The sequence below is a fragment of the Corvus cornix genome, chromosome 5 (assembly GCF_000738735.6).
Source record: "Corvus cornix cornix isolate S_Up_H32 chromosome 5, ASM73873v5, whole genome shotgun sequence".
Taxonomy (NCBI): domain Eukaryota; kingdom Metazoa; phylum Chordata; class Aves; order Passeriformes; family Corvidae; genus Corvus; species Corvus cornix.
In genome coordinates, this window is record NC_046335.1 from 51,447,686 (window position 1) to 51,468,200 (window position 20,515).

Consider the following 20,515-nt stretch of genomic DNA (forward strand, 5'->3'; position numbering starts at 1 on the left):
TGTTTTTTTTTGTTTTTTGTTTTTTTTTTTTAAGAAAAAAAAAAAGCCAACAAAAACCCCCCTCTGATCAAACCCCGTGCATTCTAAAGCTGCCTTCTGAAAGTAAACAAATTGAAGGGCTTTGCATACTGCTCACACATTTTAAGATGGCATTTGCTCTACTGCTGCCTCTTTATACCTTTAAATGAAACATTTGCAGGAGTTCTTTGCTCAAGAAAGCAATCAAATTATGATGTTCTCTACTCATTTGAGATGGTACTTTGTTATGTGTGCCTGTCAGACCAGTACATTGCAATTTGAACTTAGAGGCTGCTCTGTAGATGAATTTCCTAGTGAAAATGAGTGGCTTTAGGTGATGGAGTATGTTCTTGTGTTCCAGGCAGGATGTTTTAAGGTGTCTTCCCTACTAGATGTCTGGTAAAGCCACTTTTTCACATGCTGTTAACCTGTTAGTAGCAGGTTAGCAGAGGTTGGAGTTACGAGTTAGTACAGAAGGACTGTGGCATGTAGTGAGTCTGGCTAGTTTGCTATGAGTTCCTTATTTCTGTACATGGTCTGAACTGGGCTTGGGTAATTTACTTTTTAGCTACTCATTTCCTGTCAGTGTGAACTCACTTGCAGAGAGAACAACTTGAATTTTGTTTGTTTCTAATGTTTTTGTTTGTGGATTTTATAATTGCTGCATTTCATGCTACAAAAGCTCTTGGGTTGTCTTCTTTCTTCTCGCTCTTTGCATGGGTAGCAAGTCCTTCTTGTGCTGTGCCTTCTGCACTCTAGAATCAGCCTCTGCAGGATTGTGGCCTCCAGAAATGAAGTGAGGAATGGAGGGATTGCTTTGGAGAGAAGCAAAAAGCAAGTAAGAGCAGCAAAGAGCTACATGTCAGGAGTAATGGCTCCCCTCCTGGAAAGCCTTATGGGACTTGTCAAGTTGAAAGACTGTAAACTAACATAGTGTGGCTGATTGTGGCATGTAAGTATCATTTGGCATGTTAAGATGATAAACAAAAAGGATCTTCCTTGCAAGTTGGTTCTAGACTGTAGAGAAATCTAATACTTTCTGTGATGTTTATGGAATTCATACTACTACCCTCTTTTCTGAGCTTTCTATATGCCTAAAGAATATTGGTCTAACATAATTTTCAAGGCAAAATATTTTAGTAATAAACAAATTAGAGTTACTTTTGTGGCAGTGGCTGTTCGCAGGATCTGTCCTGGAGAAGGCAGCTTACTCCACTGAAGATTTGTTACAAGTTAGTAATCATAAAATCAGAGGGAGAGACAGCAGCTGCTAGTGGAACCAGCGTGTCTGAAGTGGAGAAATACAGCTAGCATGATCAAATAATTTTTCATCAGCCCTTGTCCCTCTTCCCTTTGATCATCCTTGTGTGTGGTTTAGACAATATGTGTACCAGTGCTTTTCATGACCTGTATTCATCTGATGTGCACCTCTGTTTTCCAGATAATGATGCTTTTCTCCTCAGCTGATGTCTGTATAAAAGAATAATGTACAGAGAAGTCGGCCTGTATCTTCTAATGCAAATGAAGTAAAAATCATGTGGTCTGGCTGCTCTGTGCAGGCTGGCTTGTAAGTTTAGAAAACAAGTTTATTTGAGAATTTATGTAAATTCTTTGTAAGAATGAGTGCACACGGGGCAGAAGGGAAATCACCTTGCTGGAAACCCCCGAAGCAGATCTTGACTATATGCTGTTACTGAACTAAGTATCTGAATTTGAACCCTTAGTTTTTAAGTTCACACCTTCAACTATCTAAAAATCCCAAAGCCTGCCAGTCTTCTTGAGGAGGGGACAATAAACTGGTCAGTGTGAGAACAGGGTAGGAGAAAAATAAATTCTTTGCATTTTCAGTGGGTGTGCCTTCCTAATTTTCCCTTAAAACTTGAAAGCCTGCTAAACTACTGGATTGTTTTAGTCAGAACAGGAGTAGCAGGAGAGAGAGAGAAGAATTTATTCGAGTGAAATTTGTTTAGAGAGTTGTTCTTGAAGGTTGGTGTGGACATAACCAGGGCGACTCCAAAGATTTAGCTGTGCTCCTCTTAGGAAATGGCAACAGAAAACTGGCTTCCCATCTGTTTAAATAAGCACAGAACGTTACAGTTTCAGAAAAGGATGAGAAAAGCACTTGAAGTGGATTGAGTGGCGATGTATTGTGTGTAGTCTGACGTTGCTTCTGCCCTCTTCTAGTTGGGATGGGGCATTTCCCTAAAGCAAAGCATGTGACAGAGCAAGATCCCTCAGCCAAAGGTCTTTCTTTTCTGCTGGTGCCTGGTCTGCTAAGCCTTGGGATTCCAGCAAAGGCCATACTATAGAGATGCCATCTTGTCAGGGTTTGTGTACCTGCAGCACAGATGGGGCCCCTGAGGTTTTTAGTATGAGGGTCAGGTGAAGAGCAAGGGAAGAGTGCAGAAAGTTTCTAGATCCAATGGAGGTTTGCATGCTCTTGATGGTCTCATGTTCTGTAGATGCATTTAATAGTTTTCAGAGAGTTTGCTGCTGTACTGTAGGAAGAGCATTTTGATGTTGAAGCCCTGTTTGCTGTATTAATCTGCTTGCCCAATTACTTAAGGAAAGCTGTGTTTACAAGCTTTAGATGACAGAACCAAGAGTGGAGAACAACTGTCTGAGCATGTGTGGCTGGGTCTGGTATATGGAGCACTTGTGCTTCAAACAAGGAATTACAATACCCATTGTTTCATGAGGAAGGGTCTCCACTGGAGAGCTCAGGTTCAGCCTGAGCATCCAGCTCTGGAAGGAAATTAGGCACTGTTTCCCTTCAGCAGTTCATGTGCTTCTGAATGAGAAGTGTTTGCTCTTAATTTGATTTTTAAACTCTTCTTCCCCTTGGAGGAACTTCACTCACAAATGGGTAGAGAACTATTCTGGAACCTGCTCTAATGTACTGCTAAATAGGATGTTGGGGAAGAAAATACTAATCCAAGATTTTCAGTGATCCTAAGGTCTATGTGACTCTAGAAAATGCTTGTAGCTCAAATTGTGAATTCCTGAAATAAGGATGGATTGCTTGTAGATGATTTGATACAAATGTATCTGTATTGATACAAATTTGTATCTGTTTGATACAAATCATGTTTTTTATCTGTTACTTAGAATCAGCTCCACTGTGGGAAGTGATGGTGCTCGGTGTAAAACTGCTCCAATCTTTCATTTGCCTTCTTTACTGCTACCATAAATGGCCATACTGTAGAAACATTTGTTGACTGTGTGTGGTGTTTGATTGTGTAGCACCCCAGCTGAATGTTTGCTTGCAGTTTCTTGATGTGGTTCATCACAGATGTGGCTTTTTGAAATGTGAAAGTAGGTGTTTGCACATAAAACTAGTTTGTGGCATGAAGTAGATGTTAACATTAGAACAGGTCTCCCAACATGCATCTTGAGTGTGCTGTATCTCTGGGTTTTAGTGGAATGAGGATGGTCCCTTACAGCAGGTGTTTGGTGTTTTTGCTGTAGTTATAAGAGCACGTGGTTTGGGGTTAATTATATTCTCACTGAGGTATAACAGTACTTGCTTTTAGGATATACGCACTCTAAAAGTGCAAAAGCCAGGATTAACATCCACCTGCGTAGGTCCTCCAACTCAAAATGTCATGTAAAATATTCATCTAACAATCACAGAATCAATTAGGCTGGAAAAGACCTCTGAGATCATCAGGTCCAGCCTTCAACTGATCACCACCCTGTTACCTAGACCATGGCACAAAGTGCCTCATCCAGTCTTTTCTTGAACATCCTTAACATTAATATCAATGCCATATATATTAATTAATGTTAGTTATCTCTCTTTTTTTCTACTCCATGCAGTGCCTATGATAATTCAAAGCAAAAGATAAACTCCCTCTGAGATTTCTATGTGTTTCCATGCCCTGTGAGTGGGGTGATGCTGACTAAGAGTGGTACTATATCCCCAGGTGCAAGGGTGAAGGGGAAGAAGCACTGTGGTTGGTTTTAGTACAACCAAATGTTTTGCTGGTAAATAAGGTTTTTTTGGATGGAAATTGTTACTTGCTTAAATATGTAGACTGACTACTGAGGGCAAAAGCATTTTTAATAAAATTTGAGGACAAAAATGTGTTTCCATTTGACAGTCTTTTGACTTCAAAATCTGAAGTTGCTGAGGCTGAAAATTCTGGCACTGCTTAAGAGCATTTTAATTGTGCTTACTGGGGCTTTAGGATCTCTTCCTTTTCCCTGTAGGTCAGCTAACAAGCTAATTTAGCAAGACAGTGCTTATAACCAGTTCTGTGCTATGAAATCTTACTCACATGTCAGGATCAGCAATGGTAAAACCACTCAGTAGCTTCTGGTTCCTGGAATTTGACCCTGTGCACATTTCCCCATATGTAAGTTGCAACATTATTGGTCACACTATGCTTTTGAAGCCTTGACTAATTAGGAGGATAATGCTACTCAGGAACTTGCCTCTCTCAAGCTCCCTAGTGAATATTCCTGTTGTGAATGATTTGGCTTCGTGTCTGCCACGCTGCTGGGGTGGGCCTCTGTGTGGTGCTTGCATGGTGGAACAAAAGGATGGCCATCCATGCATCTTCTGCCCAGAAAGCATCTCCCCCTTGCTTGTTCTGTGATTCTGATGTTGATGTGACTTCATGCATGCTGTAAAATAATTCAGGAAAAATAGGCACTGCCCTGTTTGATACTCTTCAGCTGAGTATAAGCCAGTGTGGATTCTGGAGAAGGTGCACAGACAATGTTAGGGTTGCACATAAACTTCGTGCCTCACTCTGCAAGTGTGCTGATTTAGAAGTGAGCTCACTGATTCTTGTGCTGTTGAGTGCAGGGTCTGGAGATTCTTCAAGACAGTATGTTTGGGTTGACTTGTGGGACACTGATGCAAAACATGGAGTGGAGCTGTAAATTATGTCTTCCCAACCATGAGTCTGGTGGTTTGGGTTTCCTTGTTGTTTTTATTTATATTTAGGATAAAACTTTCTCTATTACCTCCTCTGTTTCTTCTAAGAACTTCAACAGTCTGTCTGCAATGTAGAAGTTCCAGTAGACATGGCTTTGCTTCTGAAAAGTCAGAAATGAAGTGCTACATAGCCTGTTGTAAACAATCCTTGTGCACTGTACTGTGCCTTAGCCACTTGATGAGAAAACCAGGCTGAGTTACGCTGTTGTCATGTGGGAAGGAGTAATAACCTTTGATCTTGAAATCTGCTGCTGGTGGTAGTGGGAGAGACTATGAAGACATTCTTCAAGGACATTAAGATTAAACTTCTATGCTAGCACTGATTAGGCTGGAAAGGGAAGCATTGTACTCCCCTGGTATCTGTGATGGAAAATGCTCTGTATTGCTTTTTCCAAAGTGGCTTGTCCAGCTGAAACTTTGTTTCAGTTACACCAGTCCACACTGCAGGCTCCTTGCACGCCATGCATTGGATTTCTAAGCTTTTGTTCTTCCAGAAACCTGAAATTTTTAGGATAGTGCTATTAATTTGAACAATTACTTCTGAAGCAGCAGTGTCCACATCTGTGAGACTAGCCTTCATTTAATATACTTGTGCTTTCTGACAGGCATCATGCCTCATCGTGATCTCGGGTCAGCCAGCATCCCTGAAATATCTGTGTTGGGTATCTCTCTGCTCAGATGGGGTAGGATTTCTTCATCCTGCTCCAAAGGTGGAATGACTTACCACATTGCTTTGCTGAGTTCAGTTTACAATGATTAAGTCTGGATTCTTTCTTCCCATCGGTCAGAATCGGATCTGTTGAACACTGTGCCCAAGTAGTCAGACAAAACAAAGCCTTGTGTGCCAGGAAGGTCTGAACACACTGTCCCTAGTGTGAAAAGGCTTACACAGCCTGCCCTGCCTTGGAAGAGATCCCCTTCCTTCCTTGTCACTCTCACAATTAGGTGAGTTAACCTGACACCTTAGGTTAGAGGCATGATAAAAAGTATTCTTAAGCTTTTTGTTGTTTGGCTCTAAATCCCAAACTGAGGTTATGAGTGCTTCTCCTTGATGTTTTTCTGGGTTAAAAATCTGATGCTGAAATTCAAATCTCTTGAAAAACTTCACTTGGCACAGGGGACATGAAGGTTTTGGAGCTTGCTGCTGATTTGGGAGTGAGTGGCATGAAGTGCTTTGTTCTCCTTCCTGGTCCCTATGGGAGCCCAGGTGCTGGCCCAGCTCAGAGCAGCCAAATCTGCAAGTACAGATCACATGGAAAAAAACCACCTATTGACCAGTGCAAATTCTCCTTCTTTCTGGGGTTTTGCTGCTTAGTCACAAACTTCTGAGAAATGGTTTTGGGTGGTGGAAAGCACATTTCCATCTTAGACTACAGGGTGATTGATGACTGATATGGATGTGCAAAAAAAACCTGGGTACTCCCGACTGCTGAGCTGCTGGGCCTGCAGCATGGGACCAGTGGGCCTTGGGTTGATCAGCCTGGCTTGGTGTGGCTTTCATGCCCTGTCACTGTGGTGTGTGGAAAACTTTAGAAACTGATGTGTTAGAAATGTGTGTCTAGTATGTTATTGCTGTTGGAGTTTTTAGCATGAATTTCTTGTTCATAGCTTGCCCCCTGCAAGCTGTTCAGACACCCTTTTCTGAAGGAAAGTTACCCAGTGTGTTTTCATTTGAATTGATTTTGCAGCATATTTTACTATTATAATATATGCACCATGCAGCTTCTGATGCTGGCACTCCTGAATGATTAACACACTCTGAAGGAGTACATTATTTCATGGGTAGGCAACCAGTTATTTCATTATCATTTAAAATTGTCATGCTCCAGGATAACTGCTATGTGTTTTACTGAGTTGGGTGAGGATCTGGGGGGAAGGCTAGTGATTATTAGCCTTGCTAATGAAAATAGATGGCTAAATAACACTTACACAGCTGTAATTTCAGCATTCCTGACACTTCTGGTTATGACACTTTCCAAACTTAAAGATAATAGTAATTGTCTGTAGTCTGCAAAATTAGTCTAGACAGTCTAATCTAAGGCCAAAAGGTTGGAGTTGAATAAATATGTAATTTGGGCAAATAAAGCTATTAGAGCTGTGCTTATCATCTTGATGCAATAGTTCTTATTAGGTATAAGTGCTATTTTATAGCTTTTTCCTAAATAATTAGCTTCTAATGATCAGTCATCAAATCTTTGAAAAATAAAGCACTCTAGACTTTGCTAATGAAATGGAATGTTTTTATGTTGGATATTGTCCAAGCTGGTGTTCAAAAATTCCGTGGAATTTACTGGTAATAGAAAAAAACCCCACAGGACAGGAATTAGTGTATTGCTATCAATGTCTACAATGATCTGGCAGTGTAAATAAAATGAGTTACTGGGTCTGAAAGAGTCATCTCAATGTTTCTGTTTTGCAGCAGAACAAGTGGTATGATCAAAACTTCTGGAAGCTTTCATTCTTTGGGTTCAGTCCCTGTTTGGCACTTATATATGTAAGCAAATCGTGTATTAATAAAGTAATTGTATATACTAGAGCTGGGTGAAAAGGCATCTCTTGGTGATATCATATGAACTTTATTAAGGTGCCTGAACATATAAATGTGGTTTGCATGGCTAGTATTTATTTAGATGAGGGATATTTTTTTAATTTTTAGGTGGCAGTTTGAACTTTCTGGTCTCTTGATCATCCTGAAGGCAGCAGGGAGTTATAGTGGAATGTCAGGACTGGGGATAATAAAACCTCCCTCTTTCACTAGCAGGAAGTTGCTGTAGTTTAATTGTATAGTGTAATACTAGCCTAGAAATATTTAATCCTAGCTTGACTCATTCTAGAAAACTGTAGGCTCTGGCTTTAGTGGGCTAGTCAACTTGATTGTTTTGCCTTGTTAAACAAATGTTTTAAGAGGAAGAATGTGGAGAATTTACCTTCCTCAGGCTTTCTGCTTGACTCTTGCTGATGAACCCGTCAGAATAAGGAAGGTATTAAGTTCAGAAAGTTTTTATCTTCTCTTGCTGTGGAGTCCTGGGGATCAAACGTTTTCAGGTACTTAAAATGTGAAATAGAGTTGCTGGAGTGCAGCTTTGTTTTGCTGGGTTGTTGGGCTAGAAAAATGTCTTACTTTAATTAATTTAATTAATGTAATTGTCTGGCTCCAAATGTCCATAACCTAAGCTAGACAATCGGAAAAGTCCAAGTTCATCAAGAGTTATGAAGTGGCTTCTTTGTTAATAGACTGGAAATGCCCTAAACATGGCTTTCCTTGGAGCCACAAAGCTGAAGTCTGTTGCTGACTGTTATACTTAGGTCTAAGTTACTGAAGAGAGATTTTAATTGACTCTAAGTCTTTTCCTCTTACTTATACTTAGTTTATAAACCAAAATCTCTTAATTACATTGTATATCATGAGGTGTTCTAATGATTTCATGTGTAGGAAAAAAGGTATTCTGTAACTTCTCCCTCACCAGGGGATTTTTGGAGCTACCTTACTTTTTCTCGTACAGCTGTGGTCCCCATTATCTGGTTATACACAGTCTTAAAATCAAATATGCACTTAAAAAAACCCCAAACCAGTGCCTTCTTGAGAAAAAACTTGAGTTCATCGTGAAGAGCTTGTGTGAGCTGCTAGTTTGAAAACTATTTAAACATGATAAAGCTTTATGGATGAAAAGGTAGTGTGTTGTGAATGTTTAAAACATTCCTTGAATTACGAGTCGTTAAGATGAGGAAGATGAAGTACCTGGTGTGTTCATAGTTCCTGCACTTATTTACTGTGAAGCAAAAATGAAATGAAATGAAATCAAGGCTGAACTATGCTTGCAGTATGGAGTATGCTTTACAGTCAGACATGTTTCAACTTGAGAAATTGCAGAGCTGCCTTCAAAGAATTTTGTAGGTGCTTACTGGCATTAAAGGGCATTAACTGAAGGCATTACAAAGAGGTCTTCTCAGACAGTGAAAGTTTACCTTCTCTGATCTTGAGCAATGAAAGCTGCACCACCAGGAAGTACTCAAGAGGCCAAAGTTTAGTGCACATATTGCCTAAAACAGGTCTGTGTGAGTGTGCTTGGTGTGGTTTGATTTTGAGATATTTGAGAGTTATAAATTGGAGGGAAATGTTCACAGGCTGGTGAGCTGCTAATACCAAGTTGCTGTCCCATGGGGAGAGCTGTAAGGTGGGAACTGAAAGGAGACCTAAGCATGCTGCAGATTGAGTTTGAGTTTGAAAGGTGAAAGCTGTCTTTAAAAAGTATCAATCCACTCTTTTTTTAAGCAAGTAAATATTTTAAAAGGTGTTCACATGCATTACAAAATATATATGAAAAGAAAACCAACTCTCATCAGTATTCACATTAAGTTCATGTAGCCAGCATCCACTCCGTCCATTATTTGAACCACAGAATTCTTTAGATTGGAAAAGACATTTAAGGTCATCAGGCTGAGGCTGTACTGGTATCTGATGGTGTTTAAGCTTGGCAAGATGTTAGCAAAAGGGCACGTAACTTTTCAGAAAAGTAGTTTTAATGATTTTTCTTGAAACATCTATGATTTGAACATGCACTGAAAGGATGCCTTAGTCAAAGTGTCAAAGACACTTTCTTTCCCCCAGGCAAATCTACTGTCTCTGGGTTTATTTTTTTTCCCCACTGGATCTTGTAATTATCTGTTTAGCAGTTACACTCTCCAGTTTTTTTACCTGTAAACCCAAGCTATTTTGCCAACCATGCCTTAGGTGCCAGGTTTGAGGGAGAAAAAAAGGGTGGAGTTGAAGAAGGTAAAGCTGCTTTATTTTAAGTAGCAGTTAGGGGAAGGGCAAAAATTAGCAGACAGTGTTGTAGGCATGCTGAAAGGTGTAAGAGCTGATGGATGTTCCCTGTCAGTGCACAAAAGTCAGTTTGATTTCAGTCTTTCATATTCCTGAGTCTTGGTCCACTGCATGACTGCAGAAGAAGTTGATGCTCCAGAACCAGTCTGGCTCTTAAATCTGTCACAAAAGTCAGTCCTGCTCAACTGGGGATGAAATCTGAAATTTCCTAGCATACAGCTATGTGGAGAAACACTGTTGGAAATGAGTGTGTTGATGGATACGAAGTCCAAGTGTTCATTTAGGAAATGCGAAAATTAAAGGTGCATAGACAGAATTAGATACATGTGCTAGTCTTCAAATTTAAGACACTTTACTCTCCATACCCTTTCCCCCTTGTCTCCCCCCTCCCCCCCCATCCTATCTCATCTTTCCCCACACCTGTGAGGGAAGCAAAACTAGTTTTGTTATTAGGCACTCTGGGTAGTGAGCAGAGCACAGCCCACATAGAAAGGAGCCATGCTATATTTAGCTATGTGCATTAAATATGCCCATGCACTGAACACAGTTTTCTTAGGAGTTTTCTTTTTCTGATATGCTCACTCAGTGATGAGTGTCCATGGAGGGAGAGGGACAGAAGAGTATGTGACTGTGTAATAGGACTCACTCCCATTTTTAGTGTTTCCAGACTAAACACAGCTTTTGACAATCCTTGCATTGCATAAAAAATTCAAGACTTACCTATGCTTAACCAAGTGAGATGTTTATTTCTGTATCCTACTGTCTCTTCTGTCACTGAGTTGTGTGTTGGCAGTGGAGTAATCTAATGGATGTACTCTAAGGCTGCCACAGCTTATACAACTACATTGCATTTTCCATTATGATTTTCTTCTTTGATAGAACCATTAATGTTTGATTAAGCATGTACTTAATCATAAAGTTTGGTTTTATATATAATGTGTATTACTATTTCTTCGGGAGCAAATAAAAATTTTCAACTTGTGTATGAATTTCCAAAGGGCTTAGCTTGCACATGTCTCATGTCATCTTTCTTTCACCATAATTTTCTTCAGCTTAATCCTCTTCTCTCTTTGTGCCTCAGTTTTCACTGTTCATGAAGTGAAGTGTTTCACATCACTGGGTAATGGCAGTAATTGAAGTTACAAATGACATCTGTTTCCCTGGACAGCCATAACAATGCTGACAGTATGCATTAGAGCAGTGGGAAGTAGTGCAAATTGAGGGAAGCATCACTGATTACTTGCAAGCACTGACTATCTTTTAATTTATATTCCTTGGAAGAAAGGAATGGGTGCTGTTACTGTTTGTATAATTAAAAGAAAGAACCTCTTAAGGATTTGTAGGAGTATGGGATGATTGGATGATGACACACTTGGCCTTCTGTAGCGTGAGGCAGTGTTCTAGTCATTATTTCTTTAGTCTGGTCTTCATCAAGATAATTCTAGACCTTCAGTCTCCTATTCTCCCAGTGTTCAATACCAAAATACTTGCCCTCATTCTGTAAAGTGTAACTGTTTCTGCCAGCAAAGCATGCTGAATGCAATCCTGATCATTTGTGTTTGAAATGGTGCTGGGTTGCTGTGGGTACCTCCTGCAGTCCTTTTCTGGTACTGGTTTGGATGCTGCACAGAACCTTTGCAGAGGTGGCACTTCCTGTCATCAGCCCCAACAGCATCCACCTCCTGCTTCCCCAGCCCCAGCCAATTAAACCTGTCTGGAAATACTGGGTCCTAGTGAACCACCTGCTCTTGGGGAGATGTATGTTTACTATGGGAACAAGCTTGTCAGAGACTCTCTGATTAGTGGTGTGCTTTTCGTTTGTTTGGGTTTTTCTGTGACCCAAGTACTTGGGGCTCTGCAAAATGCTAAATTGGTGTGTTTTGCTGTGTCTGTTCCTTTATTCTGGAATGCAGTCTGGGTTTATGTTTGCTTCTAGAAGTCAGGGGTTTTTTCCTGCATGTTTTCCTTGTTTTCTAGCCAGCCAGCTCAAGTACGCTACAGAAATGACTTCTCCTTTGTGCTGTGGAAGGAGGTTCTTTTAAGCTCTTGAGGTGCTGAGGCCCTGAGCTGTTGTTTTACCTGATTACCCCTTCTGCTGGGCAGGTTAGCTCTGGACCAGGGGCAGCATAGTGCTTGGGCAAGGTGACAGGTTACTGCCACCCATCCTCTAGGAACTTGCCTGTGGTGACATAGAACCTGTCTGCTTGCTCCTCCAGAGACAGGAATGTAGATTAAAACTCCTAGAAATGGTGTCTCACCTCCTTTGCAGCCTGGAGGAAGGCACAATGTGTCACTGGGGTCATCACAGTACAGACTTGGCTGCTCTGCCCCTCTTAGGTAGAAGAGTTGAAGGCAGAGGCTGTAAGATTTCATGGGTGGGAAAACGATGCAAGTTGCAAACTGAGTTATGCAGTCAGTCATTTAGATCTTAATTTATGGTCTGGGGAGGCTTTTATGGTGTAGCCAAGTACCTCAAACAGAAAGCTGTCTGCTTATGGCCCTACTAACTAACCATGGTACTGGAGTTCTGGTCTTAACCTAAGGCACTGACTTTGTCTCTATGGCTTGGAATGAATGTCAGAAATACTCACTTAAATGAAGATAACACCGGTTTCTATCTTTTTCTGGGTTAAGTATTTCTGATGTGATCAGTGTGGTGTGTGGTAGGGCTGTGGCTGATACTGCTGTTTGTTGTATGCCCCTGGTGAAGAACTGGCAGTGCAGGGGGGGAGTTGGGCTTTTCATTGGTTGAGTGGGTCAAGAGCAGGCACATTCTTGGTGAAGTTCAGGGGAAATTAGGTAAAACCTAGAGAAGAGATGATAGTGTAAAAGGCAGGTAAAGGAGAGACTGCCAGAAGAAATATTCTGTCAAGTAGCACAGCACAGGAGATGGCTTGGGATCATGCATTTCAGGTATTTGGGAATGTATTCAAGTCTAAAGTTGAAGCTTTGGTGTTGGTGGATGCTACACATGTTTGTTTTAAGTTCTAGCATAAAAATTATAGCTAGGGAGGATTTTTGGGCTGTTTGCAATGCTCAAATTGTAGATGCTTATTTAAATCCAGAGCTGGTCTGTAACTGTAGCTGGAGGGTGGAAACCCATCTATTTCCTTGCCTTTACTGGGTTTGAACCAAAAACTTAAAACATGTGGAAAAAATTTAAATAAGCAACCAGTGGTTCTTTGAAACATTATGTGTATGTTTAGTAAATACAGATGGCGATTATAGAGGCAGCAAGGATGAATATATATTTTGGCATGTACCTCTCCTTTAACTTACTCACAGTGGTGTGCTCTCACTGTGCTGGGCTGCCTGTCATTGCATGGCCTTCAAGCTTGGTGTAAAGAAAAAGGGAAGAATGTTATGCAGCCAGCCTCTGGACTGCAGCTCAGAGCAGCTTCCTGTCAACAACATCCTACTTCTCTCCCACCCTAAAACATAAAAGTGCAAAATAAAGTTATCTCGTGGCTTTTCGGTTTGTGGACTGTGATTACTTTATGAAGGGTAAATGTGAACAGCTACATAAGAGCTGTGAGTTGGCACTGGGGTTTTCCATCAAAGGTGTCTTTACATAGTTGTTTTTATTAATTTATGGAGTGGGACTCAAGCTCGTAAGCTAATGGAGGAATTTCTCTGTGTGTATTAAAGGCAACATAAAAATGGAGGAAGATCATATACTTAAGAGCAGGTTTTCATATCTTCTCCTTACCAAAAGACTTGAGTGATTGAAACAATGATTTAGGGACTGCTATTGCCTAAAACAAAGACTGCTAGAGCAGTATTGTGTATAGTATCATTGTTTCTATGCACTGCAAGTAGAAACTCCTGTGAAGGTCAGGAGATTGTTTGAAATGCATTTTAAGATGACAAGTGTATATATAGGAAGGGATTTTTGTGGTGGGTTGCCCAGCTGTACGTAGTGTGGGGATGGGGATTTTTGTGTTCTTTTGGTTTTTTCCCCTTTGCAAAAGTCCTTGGCAGTGGGCTTTCCTGTCTCTGGACTCAACTGCCTCAGCAGTCTTAGAAAGACAAAACCTAGAAAACCTGTTGCATAATATTCTGGGTAAACTGAATGGTCGATGAGACTACTGGGCTCAACTTTCTCATTTCCCTTCTAGGAGATGGGTGGAAAGAGCTTTGATTTTGGTGGTGATTAAGGGAGTGGTGCAACAGAAGTGTTCAAGTTACTATCTCCTTAGAAGAAATTTAGCTGCTTCTAATTATTTCCTGGAGGCAGTGGCCAACTGCAGTGGAGCCAGCTGAATGAGTCGTGGCTCTTTGGATTTGTCAGAGAAACTCAGCTGCTGCTAGGAGAGCAGATCTGACAACCTGGTCTGTGTCAGGCCACCCTAGAGAGCTGTGCCGTGTGTTCTGTGCCAGCTCCCATCCCAGGCTCCGGCTCTAGCTTCCTGCTGTAGCTTCCTGCTGTTGCTGTAGCTTAGCAGGGCAACTGCTCTGAGGAGTTAGGGCTTGCACAGACAGCTTTCATAAAAGAGACAGCAGCAGGCAGGCCTGGGTATTCCAGCACTCTGGCATGTGCTTGCTCCTCTGAGTTGTCTAGACTTTGCATCAGTTTGAAACCAGTAGGTTGTCGGTGGTTTGTGTGTGCTGGAATTGTGCTCCTGTCAGGCTTTTAAGCAGTTCTGCCACAAACTTGTTGACCTCTACAAAGTTAGTTATGCTGTTGTAGGGTCTTGGGCTTGCTGGGTGTGCAGGCACCTTGCCAGGACGGCATTGAGGAGAGAAGGGATGGCCTCATGGAATGTTTCAGGATATGCTCTGCCATGCCTTAATTCTTTAAACATTGCCTGAAGAGAGTAGGAAGGTCCATTTCTGCTCAAATGGATAAATACTGTGTCTGGTACATCTAAGTTTTGTAAATCAGCCCTGACTGAATAAGGCCTGCAAGCTGTGGTTGTTGTGTTTCCTGTGGCACATGGTCCCAGTGCAATTTGGGAAGACTCCTTCAAAACCGGCAGCTGTTTCAGGCACATCAGTCTTGTCCAGCGCCTGGAGGTAAACCACAGCACTAATTGCCTTGCAAACCTCTCCTGTAGTGGCTGTGACAGCAGATTTGGCAGCGCAGCTCCATGGGAGGGAAGAAAATACTTGTAAGAGCAATTGTTACATGGGGGAGCTCAGGCATCTGCTCATTCTGAATTTGACATGTGCCTGATGCTGGATCAGGGCAACTTAATCTTGCTTCCCGTTTTGAGGGAGGAACCATGTTCCATGTCTCTGTACCTAGTCTTGCACTCTCGCTTCATGTGTAGTGGTTGGGGGTTTTTTTCTATTTAAAAAAAAAAAAAATAAAAAGGGTGGAGGGAATCACAGAAATGCCCTGCAGATTACAGAACATGCTGTAGTTCTTGGCCCTTGGACAGATAATGAGGAAAATAAGAAGAATTCCTCTGAGATCATTATGGCTTTCTTTTTCTGAACTCTCTTAGTGAAAAATATTGCCCTTGTTGGATATAAACTTGCTGCTTTAGGTGTTTTGCTAATACTGATTCATGAGAGTGAAATAAATCAATGCCAAATTCTCCCTTTTATTTAAAAGCTGCTATCCTTTGCCATTTTGTAGATGTAAAGGTTCAGAGAGTAACTTTGAATTCTGCAGGATGGAGAAATGAAAGCTGAAGCTGGAGAGGGATAGGGAATAATTTCAGAGTGCAGGCTTTATCTTCCATGGTTCAGTCACCTAATGCTTTTTTATAAATATCACTTTCTGTTTCCTTTATGAAACATAGGACTTAAATTCCCTTCCTTGTGATCATCCCTTTAAAGTCAGATTCTGTAAATGATTTTATTTATACATCTGTATGTTCACAAAAGTTTCTCCTCCGTCTTTCAAGGTTTGTTAAAGGCCACAGAAGAATTGAGACCTTATTTACAGTTCGTGTAAATTCATTCCTCCAAGTGTGTTCTTAAGCTCCTGGATAGCACATTTTGAGTCATGGATACAGGCAAAAGAAAAGATGAGAACACTTTTGAAGGCTGAATTTTTCCTCTTTAAATCTTAAAGGGAAGCAAGGTAAAGGGATGACTTGTAGTTGAAAGAGCTTCTTGTTGTGTGGTGAGTGTTCTGCTGCCTATAGATATGCACTTTGGCTGGGAATCCTGAAGTTTGTGTGCTGCATTTAGGATCCCATGCCTGTTGGCTTACTGGAATTTTTTTGGTGGTAGAGGGTTTGTTTGGGGTTTTGTGGGGCTTGGTTTGTGTTTTGTTTTTTTTTTGTTTTGGTTTTTTTTTTTTTTTTTTTTTTTGCTTGGTTGGGGTTTTTTTTGTTTTGTTTTGATTGGTGTGGGTGGGATTGCAGCAGGGTGACTGTTTAGCCTGGGTGCCATCGATGCAGAGGTGTGTAGGTGTATCCTGAGAGGACACTGATGTCTGCTTAAAATGCAAAGGAGCTGTTCAGGGTCTCTGCTCTGGGGGTCAGCAGCTTTTCAGTGTGGTGCCAGATCTAAATGAACAGATCAACAGCAACCTGTACAATCTCCTCCTGCAGCCAACTGCGTGATGGTTGTGGTACATGAGCGTAGGTTATATATAGCACACACAGCTGGTCGAGTGTGCTACAACTGGTGATGTGTTTCTCCCAGGAAGGCAGCTGCAGCCCAGTTGATGAGCTCTTCTGGGGAACCCCTGTCCATGCTGCTAAACCAGGACCTGGCATGGACGTGTCCAAATGGTGGGGTCAGCTGGGTGCTGTTCAGGACAGTGTCCTGCAGCCTGCACTCATGGGCAGCTCCAAAGCCAGACTGGACAAGGACAAATACAGCCACATAAATTATCTGCCAAGAGCAGAGTTAACTGTGTTCTGCACTGACAGTGGTGTGTCTGGAGAAGGTTAGTGGGCTAGTGCTGTGATTTCAGTTCTTCCTTTTTTTTTCCCCTTTTTTTTTTTTTTATTTTGTTTTCCCAACCGTGACATCTGTTAACTTGACTTTAGTAAATTTAGAGGAGCAGAGTGGTGTCTTGTTGGTATCTTTGAGTTGGTGTGATGGGACAGGTGCCTCAGCAAGGACTATGAATTCCAACATGGACAAGGAGATGTACCCTGGCTTTGGTTCTATCTTCTTAATGCAAGAACAAAGTCCTCTTTTTGCTCCATCGTAGGAGCCAATATATAGTTTCAAAACATTCCTAATTCCTTACTGGCCCCCAGAACTGAACAATGTACGCAGGTGGTACTCCTTCAGTTCTGCACAGTGAGGGTAATGCACTGAGTGCCTGCTGGGAGCACAGATAGGAAGGAATTTGATCAGGGTTCAGATTTGTCATGCCAGTGTGCTTTAGTTTTAGGTGGAGATTAACTTTACTATGACTGTATGCAAGCTAAAGCTTCATCCTTCGAACTATAAACTTGTCTTCTGATGGCATTGTTAACTCAGTATTCAATACCAGATCATCCAGTCTCTAGAGAAATGTACCACAACGTGCTTTGCTTCACAGTTTGGTTGATAAACAACAGCCTGGCAGTGTCTGGTGAAGCCTTGTGCTTAGGCCATGGGTGGCACAGGCATTTCGTGGCTTATTCTGCTTTCAGGGTTTGTCTTTCTGGAGGGTGTAAATGCTTAAAGTCATTAATACCAGGAGAGAAATCCTGGGAACAAGGATGATCCAACAAATTTTATTCAGCTAACAAACTAACTGCCACTTGTGCTTTGAGGAGCTGTTGCTAGAAATTGTTTTAAAACTGCGAAGGAATTCTAGAAACAGCTGAGGAAATCCTGGTACTTCCCAGAAATTGCTGGCTCTGGGAACAGGGGAGAAAGTCCTGTAAACTTGAGAATTCTAAAGAACTTCTAAACCCTACCAGAAGTTCAGAGAAGTTATGAGAGTCCTTAGAAACTGAAAGTTTCTAGGGATTCCTGAGAAATTCTAGGAGTTACCAGTAATGTCTGGAAAATGTTAGAAATGCTGTGGGAATCCAATTAACTCAGTGACTCTGCTAGTAATCTCTACAATTTATAAGGAATAGGAAAGTCATTACCAGTTATCTTTGGATGAAGTGTCAAATGGCTGTACATGGATAAACATTCTCATCTTCCTTAAGCTCTCAAGTGTCCACTTTTAGCATCTCCCTCAGTGAGTGGTCTGTGTGTGTTTGTCTAAGACGCAAACTTGTTTTCTTCTCTGCAGTCCTACTTTGTTACGGATTATGACCCAACCATTGAGGACTCCTACACCAAGCAATGCGTGATAGACGAGAGAGCCGCGCGCTTGGACAGTAAGTAGCCCACCCACAGTGCCCACCAAACTAGGATTTGGAATGTCCATCATTCCCAGGAGTTACCTGGGTGACATGGTGGAATGAAAAACACACCTCTGTGCTGCCTCTCCCAAGTGCAATATAAATGCTTGGCTTTAAAAACTTCATTTCTTGCATGTTGATGATCTCTTTAAGGATAAACCAACAGCCCTCATCCCCATGTATCTCTGAGCATTTTCCATCTGTTTCAGCTGGTCAGGAATTAGCAGAAGTCCTCAAGTGTTTTGTTGTTCAGTTTGTTTGGTAGGTCTTGAATTGTTCAGAGTCAGTGCGAGAACTTGTTGGGAATATTAGAAAAGTATTCAGCAGTATCTGTGGAAAGTGGTTTCTGCTTAGCTGTGGTGCACAGGAGAGGCTCTCACAATATCTTATTAGGAATAATTTTTTTTTCTCAGTCTATCAGAACATGAAATGTAGTAATCCATATTTTTGCTTGTGTTCAGTTCTGGATACAGCAGGACAAGAAGAATTTGGAGCCATGCGTGAACAGTACATGCGGACAGGGGAGGGTTTTCTGCTTGTTTTCTCAGTCACAGATAGAGGAAGGTAAGCCTGAGGTCAAGTTATTAAAACAAACAAGTTTTAATTATTCTTAAGTTACACCTTATCCTTCACTGAAATAATCTCAAACAGAAACATTAAGTATGCATTCACTTTTAGGTTCAAGGTGAGATGCTCTTTCAGCACTGATGAAGACTGATTTTGACCCAATCACTTTGTGAAAGTATCTGTTTGTTTCAATAGATGACTTGAAAGCATACACAAAAAAATGACAGCTCTATTCAAGAACTTTATTAGAGTCCAGAATACCATTTTCCTGGAAGTGATTGGTATTCAGTCAGTTCTTAGGAATATCCCCTTGCCATGTGCAGCATCAAGTAGCTTTGGCTTTCTGAGTGGGTTTAGGGTATATGCCTGCACTCTTTTTCAGGCAGTGGTCCCTCTGCTTTGTCCCATGCATTGACTGAATGACTGCAGAGTGGAGATGAAGCATCATCTTAGGAGCTCATGGAGAGCTGTGCTTAGTGGCGTACATCCAGAGACTGATAACAGAAGGGATGCTTCTAGTTCACCTTTGCATGAGGTGTCTGACTACCTAATTATTTTTAATGGGACTTTTTTACTGATGATCATCTTGCTTCTAAATTTCAGCTGGCAAATTAAGTGTAAATGCCTTCAGACTATATGTCTGGAATTAAATACAGTGTCTGGGAAGGATGCAAAGGGTATGTGATTGTCTCCAAATATCTGTGCTGAAGGTCCTCTTGTAGGGATGTCGCTTTAACAGTGTTTACTTGAAAGCAGTGATTTATTTATTCATTCCCCAAAAATCTTTGCTTAGGCCAGAACTAGCTTTTTTAGTATACTATCCTGGAAGAAGTTTTCTGCTCTGCTCACCTTTCCTTAAACACTGCTGGAATATTCCTTACTGCTTGAACAGCATCAGTACCTGATATAACTTAGTTGGTAACTGGAAACCTTTCTGATCATTTAGCCCTGCCATTTCTCTGTTCTTGAAGAAACAAAACTTTTCAGCTTTGATAGCTTCCCCAAAAATTCTTAGAAGTAGCTCTGGAGGTTGCCAGCTGAAATATTGGTCACCAGGATCTCTGTGCTGTAGTTTGAATATTCTAGATGGAGTAGAACTCCAGAGTCAGTAATTGCAGAAGGGACTGTGGTTGGTTGACTCTCTGCCCCAGGTCCCTGTGGATTGAGACACAGTCAGTGTTTTGCTCACCCTGCAGCCCCACCTCAGCCCAGTGCAGAGGACACTGCTCACTTGGGGATTTTTTAGTTTGAGTGTTGAATGGTTCTCTAACTGGTCATGCTGTGACTCTGGAGTGCCTGCAGCTGTCTGTGCTTGTGTGTCATGGCAGGGCAAGTCCAAATAGGTGACTCATCATTTCTGAACTTTTGCAGAACCTGGGAGTCTATGAATTAGTGCACTGATGCTCTACTTGTGTTCTTTCACAGCTTTGAAGAAATCTACAAGTTTCAGCGACAGATTCTTAGAGTGAAAGATCGCGATGAGTTTCCAATGATCCTCGTTGGTAATAAAGCAGATCTGGACCACCAAAGACAGGTAATTCATTTGCTGTTAGTTACTGCTCACTTTCTTCCAGGAAATTCAGTTTTCCCCTCAAAACTAAACTTCTTCCCAGAATGGGAACAAACAAATGAAGTCATATCATACAAACTAATTCCAGTGCAAGAAGCTACACTCAGTTTTTGTACTTGAAGAACCTTAGGAGCATGATGGCATTCCACGCACAGCACATTTTCTGTCTGACTCAGTGGGGTTATGTTGAGACCAAATCTATTCACAGAGCTGAGAGCTTTCTGTCATGACTTGATTACTCAGGCATGAACGTGTCTAATTCCTCAGTTCTGGTACTCGCCACTGCACTGTGCCAGCAGAGTGCATTCCAACACTAACTCCACCAATCCTTA

At 41.4% G+C, this 20,515-nt stretch overlaps 1 protein-coding gene across 1 annotated transcript in view; it reads left to right on the top strand.

The window, feature by feature from the left end:
- Positions 1 to 20,515, top strand: part of RRAS2 (RAS related 2) — a 42,786-nt gene that overhangs the window by 13,299 nt on the left and 8,972 nt on the right. The window contains exons 2-4 of the mRNA XM_039552781.1: positions 17,935 to 18,022; positions 18,508 to 18,610; positions 20,039 to 20,147. Of these exons, the coding sequence (XP_039408715.1) occupies positions 17,935 to 18,022; positions 18,508 to 18,610; positions 20,039 to 20,147 (300 nt within the window). The remainder of the gene's footprint in view (positions 1 to 17,934; positions 18,023 to 18,507; positions 18,611 to 20,038; positions 20,148 to 20,515) is intronic.